Below are 18,181 nucleotides of genomic sequence, written 5' to 3'. Positions count from 1 at the left end.
GCCACATGTGATTGTTCAGAGCCTCCCAACTGTGAAAGGCAGGAGATCTAGTCCAGCAACTGTCCAAACACAGATTCTTTTAAAAGTTAAAACATTGATTAGAAATTGTAAATTTTGTTTATGAAAAAGATCCTGGTATTTTAAATTTTTGGGCCAATGTTTGCTTTTTTTTTTTTTATTCCCAATTTTACCTTATTTTGTCTCTGGCAATGTATTGATTAATATAAAATGAATAAGTAGTAGGTTTAATGTTTGTAACCTGGGACCCTTGAGTTAATTCTTTTTTTACCATCCCTATAGCCCACCACACCTTTGCCCTGTAGGAATGCAACTTTATCTAATGCTTTTGGATGGTGGCTCCTGACCAATCACCTTTAGAGAAAATAAGTTTTCTGAAGAAATTCTCTTAAATGTTAACAGGCCTCTCCCCAGAAGATGATAAAATCACCTAAGCTTTTGCATATGATAAGTTTGCAGGAAGAAAGCCTGGCTTGCTGCCTGACTCATCTTTCCCCCAAATCCTCTATATGTAACTTTAGTATAAAAACTACTTTGTTTTCCTTCTGGCTTGTTCACTCTGTAACTTGGTCTCACCATGTCGTTCTTTCTCATACCTTCTGGCTGAATTATTCATTCTTTTTTCTCCACTGAATTTACTCACTTGCTATCCTTATTTACCAGCCTCTTTTTATCCATTCAATTTCCTCACTGAGCTATCCTCATTCTATTACTCTTTATATCCTAAACAGTGCATTTAATTAACAATTGTTTCCGTGATCTTTCCCTTCTGGTTTCTCTCCTTGTGTATACCCTGGATCAGCCGGGCTGGATCATAAGGCAGTTCTATTTCCAGTTTTTAAGAGACTCCCACTGGACTCCATAACAAACCAGTTTGCAATCCAAGGAAATCAACTGTGAATATTCATTTTTCAAGGACTGATGCTGATGCAGCAACTAATACTTTGGCCACCTTTTGATGTGAAGAGCCAGCTCACTGGAAAAGACCTTGATGCTGGGAAAAGGTTTTGATTTGCAGGAGGAGAATAACAACAGATGTTGAGATCTTTGGATGATTTCATAGCCATCTGGACATGAGTTTGAGAAATCTCTAGATAGTTCTTTGGACATTTTTTGATTGGCCTGGTGTATTTTTCAGTCCATGGCTGTAGGAGAGTCAGACACGACTTTTGAGCAAGTTGTTTGTTGATTTTGAGCATTATAATAATATTTTTCCCATTTTTGTCTGTCTTTTCACTTAGTCACAATAGGTCTCTCGGTTTTCATAATGGGAAATAGCATAAGAAGGTTAGTCCAGTCAATTTGTTTATTTTTGCTTTTATTTCCAATATTCTGGGAGTTAGGTCACTGAAGATCCTGCATATTTGTATCACTACCCAGGCAACTGCAAATTTTGTTTATCCAAAAAGATCCTGGTAAGGATTAAATTATAGGAGAATGCTTTTCATTAGCAGATTTTCATTTGGTAGGCTTTTATTTGTTGAATATATTATGTATGTATTCTTTTTCCAGCTTGCTTATATTGAGAATTAAGGGGAGATATTTGAAAGAGGTGAATGATAAAGGAATGAAGATGACTGGGTCAATAATATTATTAGACAGTTTTTGAAAGTGATTTATTTGCCATTTTGCTTTCAGATGATTTCTTTTTTAAAAATTAGATTAGCAGTTTAAAAAAATGCTTTTTAAAACTTGTTTCACTTTTTGTAAAGCATTTTCTTTTTGTAAGAGTCCCTTCATCACTGACTTCTCATGTGATGGTTATTTCCACTTCTTTCATCATCACAGAGGGCACAACTGTGCTCATTCCTGCAGCTGAGTTGGAGGGCTGTATTGATGTCTGGGCCCAAGGGTCTGTGCACCTAGTATTGTGTGTCAGAAGGACAGAGGGATGGCGCCAACCATCCTGCTGTGCGCCAGTAACTAGAATTAGTTACAAACCGATCGAATCCGTTGCAGCCAATTGGTAAACTAATTGGTAATTTTAGCTGTACATCTATATGTAGTTATCTGAATGCCTATAACGTTACTTTCAGAGCCACTTTTGTTCTGTTCATCCTGCTTAACAAAATAGCCTTCATAGCTGCAAGGAGAAAGATGTGCATCAGTGACTGGGAGGCTGCTCCAGCTGCTTGTCTTGTTTGTATTCCCTTGTTCGTAAAACATGACTCAGGTTACAGCTGCATGGTACCACTCTGATCATTTCTGATAACGGTGAGCTAAACATTCCTTAAAATAGGTTGTTTAAGCCACCAAATGCACTTTCTCTGTGCCAACTTGTATCAGAAGTATAGCTGCTTATATTCTTGCCTTTTAGGGGGTTTCTTCTTTTCTTTCAGTGAAAAGGGAAATCAGTAGACAACTTTTAAAGGAAATTATTGGGAATTAAATCTTTCTGTGCCCTAAAGTAGATCGCTTAAGTTAATGAATTTAATTAAAGAATTTGAATTGTATTAGAGTTGAGAAAAGGAAGTCAACTAAATTTTTAAAATTTTCCTTTTCCTGATCACAGAAAACTTTCATTACCAGTGATTTGGCAATAAGATTACCTTAGAAAGAAAATAAACAGTACTTCTATGTCAGGAGAGTCTTTTAAAGTAGAATATAATTTTTATGACTAAAGTGAGGTTGGTACTATATTTCATTTATGAATAACTTGGCATATATTTATTATTAGTCTTGGGTCTGGTTTCCAAAGTGTACCTGTATGTTTAAAAAAAAAAAAATTGTAAGTGAAAAGTGTTCTTGAGGTCTTTGAGGCCCACTGATACTAAACCATGAGTCCAGTACTTTGTTATGGAAAAGTAATATATTTTTAAAACAAATAACCGTCTTTATAGCTGGCTGTCATTTTCTGATCGTCATCTTCTGGGAGAATTGGAAAGTTGCCTTTTATAGTAAAGTGAGACTGGCATGTCTTTACAGTAAGATGAGAATACTATGATACTGGTAAAGTGAATACACTTTAAAGTTCTTTGTCTTAGCATTTAAGACGAAACATGGCAACTATGGCCAATTAAGCAATGTCCGCACATAGCTAAACCTGACATCAATTCCCTTTTGTCAGACGTGGAGTGGATTTTAGTGGCTTATGCTTTTAAATCTTTCTTGTGTAAAATTTTCATTGCTACTCTCATGTAAAACTAGTCAGTGCTAAGAAAAAAGTCTTTGCGAGATGAGTAGAATGTAGTGTCACAGTAATGTGATTTTGGATTTTCTAAAGAGGAAAATTAGAGTGCAGAAATAACTGAATTAGAAGTGATTCCTGTGAAATCCAGTCAGTTTGAAATGTATTTTGTAATTGGAGGCTTAGTGTCTGTGCAAATGCTGTATTTGATAAACAGAATGCAGGTAACCCATATTATTAAAACTGGTTTTACATCATGCATAATTATAATGGCCTTTGATATATTCAGCTTTGTATCATTTGCCTTAGAAATGCTGGTAAAATTTTAAACATTTACTTTTCCAAATATATTTCTTTTTAAACTGATGATTTCACATATATGTTAGCAGAATTAAAGATTATTTAAAAGACTAACAGTTATTATTTTTTAAATTTGATTTCAGAAAGCTTCAGTTTAGTAGTAAATGTAAAAAATGTTGATGAAGAACACTGGAGGGAAGCATGCCCTTGATAATGGATTTGCTAGTAACTTTTTTCATTCCTATCTTTTCTTCTTTTTATTTTTCTTGCTGCTGGTATAGAACATCTTGGAGGTATGACTTAGCAGAAAGAGCAGTGGGCCAGGAGTCAATGCAGTGGGGCTTGGGTTCTGTGCTGTCACAACCAGATCACTAAACTCATGTTATCTTAAAATTAAGTGGCTGACTATAGACTATGTGACTTCTTCATTCATAAGAGAATCCTCTGAAATTTACTCATTATGTAACATCTTTTGTCACTAATAGTTTTACTTATTCAGCCCATTCTTTAGAATAAAAATTTCTAAACAAGACTGGAGAGGGTAGAAATTTGCTTTAAGAGGGATTGTAGATTATAATTAATTTCTGTCATAAAGTACCACTGATAAATGTTACATTGGACATCTGAGGGAATAATCTTCTGTTTAATTCACTCAGGCTAAAGAGCAGCATTTGCTAGCATGCTATTGATGTTTCAAATCACTGAATACCTCTCTCTTCTGGTTTGAATTTCATTGATTCAGTGTTTTGACACATTGTGGATTTCTAACAAATTTTATTTTGGTGAGTAAATCATAGAATCTTAGAACTGTTAGTACAGTTGTCTAATCCACCTACCCATTATACGGTTACCCTTGACCGTATTCCCTCTGGTAAATAATTCTCTTTTTGAGACAGCTCTGGCAGGTGAAAATCTGTCATTTTCACTGAGTGTTCTTTGTTCTATAACTTGTATTTATGTGGAAATAATATAATCCCTTTTATGACAACCTCTCTTATGTGAAGATGTTTATCATACCATCCCATTAGTCTTTAAGCCTAGTCATCCAGTTCTTACTGTAGTTCCTACTATGATGTGATGTTAAAATCTTCCTTATTATCACACTTGGTTTATTGTGTTCTACTTTATCTATCTATCCTCCTTAAATTGTGCTTACCATGGCTTAGTGGCTAGCAAGTAGCTAGCAATAGAATTAGACTCTAGCTGATTAAATAGAAAAATTAATTCTTTGAGAGGACAGGTCACAGATTTGATACTAAAACCCATGAATCAGGGTTAGAAAATAGGCAGAAACCAGGGAGGTTCTGCAGAGAAACATCTGGCTAGGATGTATTGCTGTTTTTTTAAATACCACCATTTCCTCTTTATCTTTGCCTTGCTTGCTTGAGATTCAGAGTCCCAGGCAAGTGAGTCTGATTGGTTAAGTTCCAATCATATTACTGTGCTTAACTGTCAAGTAGTAGAGAGCAGGAAGATCTTCTCCTTTTATGTCTGTACAAAAACCCAATTCCCCAAACTAGAAAGAGAGTAGAAATTCAGGTTAGCAGTAAAAAAAATGTTTCACATAGACAGAAAACCCACAGAGGAAGTGGTCTCATTTTACCTTATGCTGATCAGACCCCCAGCCTTTTCATAGTTGCTATTATAATTGTATTATTGAAGTGTGAGGCCATATTCAGTTTTTCCTCTGGCTCAGCAAACTATTTACTCAACTTGAGTTTAGTGTCAAGTGAAATTACAGTCTTTTTTATATGTGTCATGTGTTGTTAAGACCAACCTGCTCTGACTGATATTTTACTTGCACAGTTAGTTACTGGATCAAAGGGTAGAATCAGAAACTTATCATTTAAAAATATCTCATCTTTTTAGATTTGCCACATTACTATAACCTGTCCATGCTGCCCAATAGAAATATAACATGAGCCACATATGTACTTCTAAATTTCCTACTTGTTACGTTAAAAAGACAAAAAGAAACATATGAAAATAACTTACATAATATTTTAAATTTAACCCAATACATCAAAAATTATTTCAACATGTAATGAGTATGAATATTATTATTTTTACTATGATCATTATTATTAAGATATTTTACATTCTTTCTTTTTGGTCAGAGTCTAAGTTCAGAGTAGCTGCCTTTCATGTACTTCATAACCACGTGTGGCAAGTGATTACCATATTGAACAATGCAGATTTATATATTTTTTGAATTCTTTTGTCTGTGGTGGACTTATTTCATTTGTAAATAAATGAATGAGCATACCCTGTATTTCTTTATCAAATACCCTGTATTTCTTTTATCATAACTGGTAAAAATGTTTGGATAGAGGGACTTTTCGTATCTCTGAGGATAACTGGAAGAGCTAGGTGATAAATAATAAATCTACAGACAGCTTAGGGAGAGTGAAGAATTCTTAAGCAGAAGAATAGTAGGAGCACGATCCAGGAAAAGATAGAAATCCTTAGGGGGAAGTCTCAGCAATAGTAATCTGAGTAATTTATTGGTCAGAGGACAAATTATAGTAGAAATTAGGAAATATTTTGAACTGAATAACAAAAATAATATATGTGAGATGGAGCCTAAGTCATATCTGAAGGAAACTTTATAGTGCTGCTGCTGCTACTGCTGCTAAGTCGCTTCAGTCGTGTCCGACTCTGTGCGACCCCATAGACAGCAGCCTACCAGGCTCTGCTGTCCCTGGGATTCTCCAGGCAAGAACACTGGAGTGGGTTGCCATTTCCTTCCCCATTGCATGAAGGTGAAAAGTGAAAGTGAAGTTGCTCAGTCGCAACCGACTCGTGGCGACCCCATGGACTGTAGACCACCAGGCTCCTCCATCCATGGGATTTTCTAGGCAAGAGTACTGGAGTGGCTTGCCATTGTCTAAAATGCATATAATTTCTGGAATAAAATAAAGGCTGAAAGCCAATGATCAAAATATCCAGCTTAAGAAGTTAGGGGAAAAAGTAAACTAAACCCAGAGACATCAGAAGGAAGAAAATGATAAAGAGCAGAAATTAATAAAATAGAACGGTCATACATCAGACATTATCATCAAAGTCAGAAGCTGCTGTGGTTAATCAAGAAAAGAAATTAGAAAGTATGGAAACTAGTATCAGTGATGAAAAAGATAATATTACTACTAACATTGCTATCAGATATGAAAAAGGTAACTGACTGCAGGTCCTATAGAACATTAAAAAGACAAGAGATCCTTCTCTATTCTCTTGTTCTCCCACCTCATTAAAAAAAATATGGATTAGAAGTAGCTGGCAGATGTGGGTTGGTCGCATAAGAAATATTAAGAAAATAAGATATTGAATATAAAGGGAATAAAATTTCTCATTTTCAGAGAAAGGATTTACAATATGGAAAGGGAGAAGTTTAGAATGAACTATAGGTGATTGACGTGAAGAGCTGACTCACTGGAAAAGACCCTGATGCTGGGAAAGATTGACGGCAAGAGGAGAAGGGGAAGACAGAGGATGAGATGGTTAGATAGCATCACTGACTCAATGGACATGAATTTGAACAAACTTAGGAAGATAATGAAGAACAGGGAAACCTGGCGTGCTGCAGTTCACGGTGTCACAAAGAGTCAGACGCTGCTTAGCGACTGAACAACAACAACAAATAGGTGATTGAATTTGGAAGCATTGGTATGAGCTTAAATTTCTTTTAAAATACCTGTACACAGCTAGGTACAGAAATAGGTGTAGATGTGTTCATGTGTATGTTTGTTTTTCTACTGTCTGCTTTTGCTTCATTGACTACACCAAAGCCTTTGAATGTGTGGATCACAACAAAATGGAAAATTCTTAAAGAGATGGGAATATGAGACCACCTTCCCTGCCTCCTGAGAAACCTGTATGCAGAACAAGAAGCAGCAGTTAGAATGGGACTGGTTCAAAATTAGGAAAGGAGTACATTAAAGCTGTATATTGTTACCCTGATTATTTACTTATATGCAGAGTACATCATGCGAAATGCTAGGCTGGGTGACTTACAAGCTGGAATCAAGAGTGTGGGGAGAAATATCAATAATCTTAGATGTGCAGTTGATACCACTTTAATGGCAGAAAGCAAAGAGAACTAAAGAGCGTCTTGATGAGGGTGAAAGAGGAGAGTGAAAAACTGGTTTAAAACTCAACATTCAAAAAACAAAGATCATGGCCATCCATTCCCATCACTTCATGGCAAATAGATGGGAAAAAGTGGAAACAGTGACAGATTTTATTTTCTTGGGCTCCAAAATCACTGTGGACAGTGACTGCAGGCATGAAATTAAAAGACACTTGCTCCTTGGAAGAAAAGCTATGACAAAACCTAGACAGCGTATTAAAAAGCAGAGACATCAGTTTGCTGACTAAGATCCATCTCCTCAAAGCTATGGTTTTTCCCATAGTCATGTATGGATGTGAGAGCTGGACCATAAAGAAGTCTGAGCGCAGAAGAATTGATGCTTTCAAACTGTGGTTTGAAAAGACTTGTGAGTGTCCCTTGGACAGCGGGGAGATAAAACCAGTCAATCCTAAAGGAAATCAACCCTAAATATTCATTGGAAGGACTGATGTTTAAGCTGAAGTTTCAATACTTTGGCCACTTGAATCAAAGAGCCAGCTAATTGGAAAAGACCCTGATGCTAGGAAAGATTGAGGGCAGGAGGAGAAGGGGGCGACAGAGGATGAGATGGCTGGATGGGTCACCACCTCAGTGGGCATGAATTTGAGCAAACTCCACGAGATAGCAACTGAACAACAACAGCTGGGAGTGCCCTGAAGCTCTGACGCACCAGTATCAGTGAGCACGTGAAATACCTGATCTTTAGGTATTTATATCACTTAGGTCAATATATCAGTCTCCAATGAAAAGAACCAGAACTGCTTAGAGAAACGGCTGATTCCAGGGCAGGGCCAGCGAAAATACAGGATGAGCCTGAAAAATCTTTTTGTGACAGAAAGTAGGAAATGATCTGACGCAATGGTAACATGTCAGAAATACGTAAGAGCCAGCATCAGCAACTTCCCATTTGCCAAATCTAGGACAATTCAAGTATTAAAATAAACAATGATAGTAATGGATCATTGAAGAATATAGAAATTGATGAATCCATACTATTATGAATAAGTAAATTAATAAATAGTCAAATAAGGGAAAGCACCTTTTCTATAATAGAATGCTAAGTAATAAATGTAGAAGGAATGATGGAATTAGAAAACCATTATTTAGAAATTATTATAATAATTTATCCAGGCAAGAATCACCAATGGATCTTAAATTAGTGAAATTTGTTGAAGAACATGATATTTATAGTTATAGAATATCTCCCTAAAAGGTAGCTTTCAAGTACAGAGAAAAATAGGAAGTTTAAGCAGGGAGTTGTTAGATACCACTTATCAAATTATCAAATTTATTATCATTAGTAATAGGACATATACATAGTGGGTGCCTCTTTATATTAGGCACTGAGAAGACCACAGCATCACTAATGTGGTATTCCTGATAATTCATTTAATTTGACCTTAAATTGATTGACATATTACAAAATAACTGCCTGTATTCTTTAAAAATATGAGGTCATGAACGACTGAGGAAGAGCAGTAATAGAATGAAAAAGACAGGACAGTTAAATACAAGTGTGATTCTCAGTAGGACCTTGGATTAGATTATTTTTCTTCTCTAAAGCCACCCTGATTACTTAACTTATATGCAGAATACATCACATGAAATGCCAGGCTAGATGGCTCACAAGCTGGAATCAAGATTGAAGGGAGAAATATCAATAACCTCAGATATTATGCAGATGACCCTAATGGCAGAAAATGAAAAGCAACTAAAGCGTTTTTTTTTTTTTTTTTGATGAAGGTGAAAGAGTAGAGTGAAAAGCTGGGTTAAAACAAACATTCAAAAAAATGAAAATCATGGCATCCAGTCCCATCACTTCATGGTAAATGGGTGGGGGATAAATGGAAACAGTGAGAGATTTTGTTTTCTTGGGCTCCAAAATCACTGCGGTTGGTGACTGCAGGCACAAAATTAAAAGATAGTTGCTTTTTGGAAGAAAAGCTATGACAAACCTAGATAGCATATTGAAAAGCAGAGACATCACTTTGCCAAGAAAGGTCCATCTAGTCAGAGCTATGGTTTTTCCAGTAGTCATGTACAGATGTGAGAGTTGAACCCTCAAGAAGGCTGAGCACTGAAGAATTGATGCTTTCAAAGCTGTAGTGCTGGAGAAGACTCTTGAGAGTCCCTTGTTTAGCAAGGAGATGAAACTAGTCAGTCCTAAAGGAAATCAATTCTGAATATTCACTGGAAGGACTGATGCTTAAATTGAAGTTTCAGTACTTTGACCAGCTGATGCAAAGAGCTGACTCATTGGAAAGGACCCTGATATTGGGGAAAATTTAGGGGAGGAGGAGAAGGGGGCGACAGAGGATGAGATGGTTGGATGGCATCATTGACTCAGTGGACATGCTGGTGCTGCTGCTACTGCTGCTAAGTCGCTTCAGTCCCGTCCGACTCTGTGCGACCCCATAGATGGCAGCCCACCAGGCTCCACTGTCACTGGGATTCTCCAGGCAAGAACACTGGAGTGGGTTTCCATTTCCTTCCCCAATGCGTGAAAGTGAAAAGTGAAAGTGAAGTCACTTTGAAAACTTTGAAGAAAACATAGATGTAAATCTTTGTAACCTTGGAGTAGGCAGTACTTTCTCAAATGTTATACCCAGAGCACAAGTAACCAAATAAATATGTAAATTGAACTTTATCTAAATTTAAAACTTACATGTGTTATTAGGACACTCACAAGTAAAGAGACAGCTCACAGAATGAGAGAAAATATTTTCAAACAATATGTCTGATATGTTTAATATACAAAATATATGAAAAATTCCTGCAGTTCAAAAATAAAAAAGACAAATAGCCCAGTTAAAAAATGGGCAAAGAATTTGAATAGACACTTTTGCATAGATGATATACAAATGTCCATAAACACATGAATATGTGCTCAACATTTTTAGTCATCAGGGAAAATCAAATAAAAACAACAGTATCGCTTTACTGTCATTAGGTTGACTAGAGTCAAGAAGTCAGAAAATAGCATATGTTGGTAAGGATTGAAGGAGATGCAACCCTCTCATATTGCTAGTGGCAATGTAAAATGGTACAGCTACTGGTGAAAAAAATTTTGGTAGTTAATGTTAAATGTTAGAGTTACCATATGGCCCAGGAAATCCACTTCCATTTATATACCCAAGAGAATTAGAAACATGTGTTCACATAAAACCTTGTACATGAATGTTCACAGCCAGCAGCATTCATAATAGGAAAAAAGTGAGAACAGCCTAAATATCCATCAACTGAAAGTGAATAAAAGAAGTTGTGTTTACACAGTTATTTAGTTATAGAAAGGAATGGAGTACAGATGCATGCTACCAGGTAGATGAGCCTTGAAAACATTCAGTTCAGTTCAGTTGCTCAGTTGTGTCCAACTCTTCACGACCCCATGGACCACAGCACACCAGGCCTCCCTGTCCATCACCAACTCCCAGAGCCTCAAACTCACCTCCACTGAGTTGGTGATGCCATCCAACCATCTGATCCTCTGTCGTCCCCTTCTCTTCCTGCCTTCAGTCTTTCCCAGCATCAGGGTCATTTCAGATGAGTCAGCCCTCCGCATCAGGTGGCCAAAGTATTGGAGTTTCAGCTTCAACATCAGTCCTTCCAATGAACACTCAGGACTGATCTCCTTTAGGATGGACTGGTTGGATCTCCTTGCAGTCCAAGGGACTTTCAAGAGTCTTCTCCAACACCACAGTTCAAAAGCATCAATTCTTCTGTGCTCAGCTTTCTTTATAGTCCAGCTCTCACATCCATACATGACTACTGGAAAAACCATAACCTTGACGAGACGGATCTTTGTTGGTAAAATAATGTCTCTGCTTTTTAATATGCTGTCTACGTTGGACATAACTTTCCTTCCAAGGAGTAAGCATCTTTTAATTTCATGGCTGCAATCACCATCTGAAGTGATTTTGGAGCCCCCAAAATTAAAGTTAGCTACTGTTTCCACTGTTTCCCCATCTATTTGCCATAAAGTGATGGGACCGGGTGCCAGGATCTTCGTTTTCTAAATGTTGAGCTTTAAGCCAACTTTTTCACTCTCCTCTTTCATTTCATCAAGAGGCTCTTTAGTTCTTCTTCACTTTCTGCCATAAGGGTGGTGTCGTCTGCATATCTGAGGTTATTGTTATTTCTCCTGGCAGTCTTCCAGCTTTTGCTTCATCCAGCCCAGCATTTCTCATGAAAACATTATGCTAAAAGAAGCCGCCTTGAAAGACCACATATGATATGATTCTGTTTATATGAAATGTCCAGAACAGGCCAGTCCATAGATACAGAAGGTTGATCAGTGGTTTCCAAAGGCTGGGGAGAAGGGAAAATGGGGAATGACTGCTAAAGGTTTCTTTTGGGGGATGATGAAAATGTTTTGGAATCAGTTGCATAATTCTGTGTATATATGGTGCACAGCTCTGAATTGCATAATTTAAAATGGTGAATTTTATAGTCTGTGAATTATATCTCAATAACAAATTGAGGAAAAAAAGCCTGTATTATGCACATTCTTCTAGAACATAGAAAAATAGAGAATTCCTTTCAGCATGACTTTGATAACCAAAACCGTTATGAGAAAGGAAAATGTAGGCCACACTGAAGTACAGATGCTTAAGTCCTAAACCAGATAACGATGTATTGAATCTAGTGATTTGAAAATTGGACAGTACATCACAATCAAGTCAGGTTCTTTGCAGTCCTGCAGTGTTCCTTTAACATTTGAATATGAAATTAATGTTATTTACCAGATTAGATGAATGAAGATGAAAAATCATATGATCATGTCAGTGATTTTGGAAAAATACTTTGTGAAATTCAGCACCCATTCATGATAAAACTAGTAAACTGAGAATAAAAAGGAGCATCCTTAGTGACATAAGGAATCTTCCAAAAATTCTAGAGTAAACATCAAGCTTAATGCTGAGATGTTGAGAGCTTTCCTTCTGAAATTGTGAATGAGACAAGATCGGCCACTATCTTTATTTCTTTTCAGCCTTGTGCCAGCACAGGAATAAGAGAATAAGACATAAAAGATATGAGACGTGTGGAGAAAAGTATGTCATTATTTACAGATCACATATATATGTATACACACACAATAAACACACTTAGGAGATCCAGGAAAATCAGCATTAACTGAAAAAAAATTTAAAGCAACTACCATTTATTTTAGGGTTGAGTCTAACAAAAGATATGTAAGACCTCTACACAGAAAAATATAATACATTATGAGTAAGATAAATATATAGCTCTATATATAAATATATAGAGCTATAGGTCTGTAAAGACTAGAAAAACAATGTTATAAGAATATCAGTTTTCTTTCAGTTCCTGTATAGAATCAGTGCAAATGCAATTAAAATTCTATTTTTTTTTACCCTTGAGAAGTTGACAAGCTGATTCTAAAATTTGTATGGAAATGCAAAAAGGGCTGGAATTTGCCTAGACAACTTTGAGGTCAAAGATAAAGTTGGAGAATTTACTGAATTTTGAGATTTATTTTAGAGCCGTAACAGTGCATGATAATTTACTGCTGGTATAAGAATAGACCAATGTAACAGAAGAGATATTCTAGACACAGACCCATGCTTTAAAAGATAATTTTGGAGAAATCTTCCTGACCTTGTGATAGGAAAAGAATACATAAAAATAACACAAATAGTATCAGTCTTTAGATAAAACAGTCATAAATTAGACACCTTAAAATTTGGAATTTCTGTTCATCAAAAGATTCCATTCCATTAGGAGAGTGAAAAGGCAAGCTTATATGTGCTGCACATAGAATCAACAATAGGCACATATCCAAAAGAAGTTCTTCTGCACATCAGAAAGAGAAAGACACTAGAAAAACAGGATGAGTCTTGAATAAGCACTTTACAAAAAGAAGTTGGCCAATAAGCATATGAAAAAGTGCTGACAATCATTAATAATCAGCGAAACACATACTAAAACCAAAATGAAACCATTGCAGCGTCATCAGCCAGAATGGCTCAGGTTAAAAACACAAAAAGAAGACCCAAAATGGACAATTCCAGGTATAGATGAGGGTTGCTGCTGGGTGTGGCAACCACTTTGGAAAATAGTTTGTTACTGTATATGCAAGTGGAACATAGGCCTACTCTGTGACTCAGCAGTTACACTCTTGATCATACACTCAACAGAAATAATACATATGTGCAGTGAACATGTACATGAGTAATAGCATATAACTTGTAATATCCCAAATTTGGAAATTACTTCAATATGCATCAACATTAGATTGTGTAAATATTCGGTAAATAAATATTAAAATAAATACCAACCAATAAATTTTGATAAACTGTAAATTGGGTAAATAAGTGTTAATAGAATACTGTTCAGTAGTGACCTTGGAATATGACAGTAAGTGAATGGCAGGTACGTTCTGCTATATGGATGAATCTGATAAACAAATGTATGACAGAAACCACAAAATAATACACAGTCTATGAGTTCATTTTATGAATTTCAAAATAAAACTCTTAGAAGTCAAAGCAGTGGTTACTTTGGAACAGTGATTAAGAGGGGGACATCAGGGAACTTTTATTAGAGACTGATGGTGTTAAATTTTTTGTCTTGGATGGTGGTTGCATGAGTCCTTACTTTGAAATAATTTATCAGTACATTTATGTTTCATGTACTTTTCTGTTTATTAAATATAGCAATAAAAAGATTAAAAAAATATTCAGTTGAGAAAGTCTTGAGAAGGAATATCAATACCATCTCTTGGTCTTTAGACTGTGAGCTTCACTAATTTCTTACCAAACAGAATGAAAATAACCCCCTACGCCCAGATATTGGTAGGTTTTGCTGCTTCCTCAGTGAGGAGTTTTAGTGTAAAAATTATTAATTCCTAAGTCCTTTACTCTAAAATTTTTTTTCTTGAAGCTCTTTAGTTTCAGAATGGAATCTAATGTTTGTTTGTTTTGAATTAGGAGGTGCTGATGATGCTGGATAACTATGTAAGAGATTTCAAAGCATTAATTGACTGGATTCAACTTCAGGAAAAGCTGGAGAAGACAGATGCTCAAAGCAGGTAATGAATTCTGGTCTTTATATTTATAGCAGCTGGCAGATTCTAAAGCATTTATTAAAATTGACAGTGAACTTGACCTCAGCTTAACTGGAAACTTGTCTAAATCTAAAAGTTGGGAGCTGCATTTCTCAAGTTCAGTAACAAGTATTTTATTGGGTACCTACTAGTGCAAGGCACTTGTTATCTTGTACAGCAATGTAACTGCTGAGTAAGATATACTTACTACTTTCATGAATTTGTAGTCTAAGGGTGGGATAAAATAGAACTGATTACTATGAAAAAATTGTCAATATTATAGGTGTCCAGAGGACAGAGTCATATCTCCTTTGGGGAATAGATCAGGAAAGATTTTGAGGAGATTGTAGAAGTGTTTAAAAAATGTGATGGATTTTAATAAAGTTGGCCTTTCAGATGAAGGGAATAAGGACAGCTATAGAAGTTCAGGGTGCATGTGAAGTGACAGTAAAGTAGGGAAAAGTATAGTATTTCTTCTTAAGGCAGTAGGCAGTGGGGGAAATTGATGAGACTAGGGGAGTAATGAAAGATCAGAGCTATTTTAGAAACCTTTGTTTGGAATCAGCACACACAGAGCTGCACTGTGCGCTGCTCACAGCACACCTTCATTTGGAATCGGTCTCTGGGACTACTGTGGTGAAGAAAAACAGATGCAGTCCTGCCCTCATGAAGTGTGCAGTGCATTGACAGGAAACACTGAGGTTAAATACTTATCTGTGTACAAAGAGTCACCCTGAAGAAACATACTATACTTTGGGAGTATAGTAAAAGGTACCATCAACCAGTTGGTTAAGCCCAGGAGGATTTCCCCAAGGAGCTTATATTTCAGTGAGGCAGAATACCAAGAAGCAGTTAGCTTGACAAGGAGAAAAGAAAAATGTAATCCCAGGTAGAGGTGACAGTATAGGATATCCTGGAGGTACAGGAGAGCACAGAATAGTCCAGGAGTTCAGAGTTTAACAGTGTTGGAGTGAATAGAACAGGCAAAGAGTAGCATGAGATGAACCTAGAGAGGTAGGCGGAGACCAGATTATGTAGGACTTTGTAGACGTGATAAACACTTTAGTGTTTATTTTGGGCCATAAAGGTTTTTAAGTAAGGAAATTACATATCAGACTTGTTTGTTTGTTGTTTTTTTTTTAAAGATCTTTCTGACTGTAGTGTGGGAAGGTTGAGATTCAGCAGTATAGTTTATAGATTAGATGCTGGCTACTCAGGCTCGAGGAAGGGCAGTGGGGAGAGCCGAGACATATTCCAGAGATGGATAATCCAACTGTATTTAGTATTGTTTTGGTTATGTGCACAAGCAAAAGAACAATTTGCTATTTAGACTTAGAAGTAAAGCCTGAGCTTTTGTGAAGTGGGTCAATTCACATGAAGCTACAGTGATGCCCTTTTACCCAGAGAAAACAGGCCTAGGCTGATTCTTTTCCTTGGATTTAACCTTGGTTCAGTCTCAGTGAGTGGAGCTGTCCTGTGGAGAAGGCATCGTCCTAGTCTGTCAACCCCAGGGGAAAACCAAGTGAGTGAAGGAATCCCAAGGGAAAAATCCAGGAAGTCTTGGTTCCCAGGAAACCAAATTCAGGGAAACTAGTTGTCTTTGCAATAAGCAGTTTCACCTTTACCCCTTGATAATAGGTTATTAGTTTGGATGGGAGTGGGGGATACATTCTTTAGTGGGGTTGAACCAGATCATCATCCTCATTTGGAATTGGTGACTGTATTGCCCTTGAAAAGATAAGCAGAGGAAATCAGGTTCAAAGAAAACAGAATAGATGTACAGAGAGGGCAAAAATGAGGGGAATCGTCTGGTCTTTCAGAGTTTGAGAGTGTTGCTTTAAAGCCTGCCTCTTCCAGACCTAATCCCCATGAGCCACCTTGAGGATGTCCTTATCCTTGTAAGTTTATATCCTTGCAATAAATCTTCATTTTCTTTTTTATTTAGCTTTATGAAGTTTCTGTTCCTTGTATCCAAAAAGAGTCTGTAATGTAACTGTCAATGCATTATAGAAGCTAACTAGTTTTTTTTTTCTTGCTTGCGAACTCCAGGCTAGCAGTGGCTATGTTGAAGATTGAGAAAGATTCTGAGGCCAACTCCAAGCTTAACAGCTATGCCTATCTGGGCACCATGGTTCAAAAATATACCTGAGGCAACACTTCAAAAAAATACATCTTATTTATTTGGCTGCATTGGATCTTAAGTTGCAGCATGCAGGATCTTTCATTGTGGCACATAGACTCTCCAGCTGCAAGGTGTGGGCCCCAGAGCATGTGAACTTCAGTAGTTGTGACAGAGGAGCTCTCTAGTTGTACAGGGGCTTAGTTGCTCCAAGACATGTGAGATCTTAGTTCCCTGATAAGGGATAGAACCCATGTCCTCTGCATTGTAAATCGGATCCTTAACAACTGAACCACCAGAGAAATCCCTGAGGCAACTTTTTTTACCTTAAGAACTTCCCAGCATTTCTCTTCTTTGCCTCCTGAGGCAGCTCACAGATATAAGAAGCAATCTTTAATTTCCTGTGGGTGGCATTATCCATCTTTCATTCATCATCTCATGCATTTATTTCCCATATGATTTGGCAATAAATTATCAAAAGCTTTAGATTTTATTTGGATAAACATCTATATGAATTTTCTTGTTTTCTAGTAATTAGTATCATTTTTTAATGAGAGAAAAAAAAATCACAGTCACTAGATTGAATAAAGAGTAAGAGGCTAGGACATTTGGAGAGTTATGGAGGTCTGACTGAGGGCATAGGATAGAGAAGATATTGCTTGGGGAAATTTTTTTCAAGTAGAGATTATGCATCCTGTCAACTGATTGGTGTGGAGCCAGTGAAGAAGGAGGAATAGTTAGCTTTTCTAGCAAAGAACAGTGAAATGTTTATGATGTTGCTCTTGTGGGTAAGGTAGAGGATGAAGGTGTATTCTTCAGTTTAACCCTCAGCACTTTCTGTCTTGATCTCTGCTCTACACTCTTAGCTCTCCAGCAATACTGGATACAAGTAGCCAAAATTAGTACCATTGCCTTTTTAATGTGTTTTTAGCTGGGTGTATGGAAGCTTTTAAAATATAAGTAGTTTGTGTTGTGTCTTTGTAACCCCATAACCTGCTGTAGTGGACGGAAAATCCTGGACCATGCATCATCTGGAATTATTTACTGGTAATATGGTAAAGAACTTTCTGATAGTGTACCAAGGAAAAATTGTGATCTGCTTATGTTTTCATGCACTTAACAACAAAGAGAAAAGATTAGACTACCCTACCACTACCACCATTGCCATCACCTCTTTTCTCTTTTAATCTTTTGTGTGTCTTGAATTGGCAGACCAACTTCTTTGGCATGGGAAGTAAAGAAGATGTCCCCAGGACGTCATGTGATTCCAAGTCCGTCAACAGATAGAATCAATGTAACATCAAATGCTCGAAGAAGCTTAAATTTTGGGTGAGATGAACTCAAAAAAGGCTACTAAGGCTTACATTATAGTAAATAAATTTTTTGTGGACAATATACTTGTATTATAAAACTTGCATTTCACTATAA

At 36.7% G+C, this 18,181-nt stretch overlaps 1 protein-coding gene across 3 annotated transcripts in view; it reads left to right on the top strand.

The window, feature by feature from the left end:
• The window catches only part of SCAPER (S-phase cyclin A associated protein in the ER), a 419,624-nt gene that overhangs the window by 75,672 nt on the left and 325,771 nt on the right, over positions 1-18,181 (top strand). For all 3 annotated transcript variants that reach the window (XM_070358560.1, XM_070358561.1, XM_070358559.1), the window contains exons 6-7: positions 14,519-14,619; positions 17,966-18,082. In XM_070358560.1, the coding sequence (XP_070214661.1) occupies positions 14,519-14,619; positions 17,966-18,082 (218 nt within the window). The remainder of the gene's footprint in view (positions 1-14,518; positions 14,620-17,965; positions 18,083-18,181) is intronic.

Source organism: Bos mutus, chromosome 21 (assembly GCF_027580195.1).
Source record: "Bos mutus isolate GX-2022 chromosome 21, NWIPB_WYAK_1.1, whole genome shotgun sequence".
Taxonomy (NCBI): Eukaryota; Metazoa; Chordata; class Mammalia; order Artiodactyla; family Bovidae; genus Bos; species Bos mutus.
Note: the sequence above shows the minus strand (reverse complement) of the source record. Positions and strands in the feature narration are given on the sequence as shown.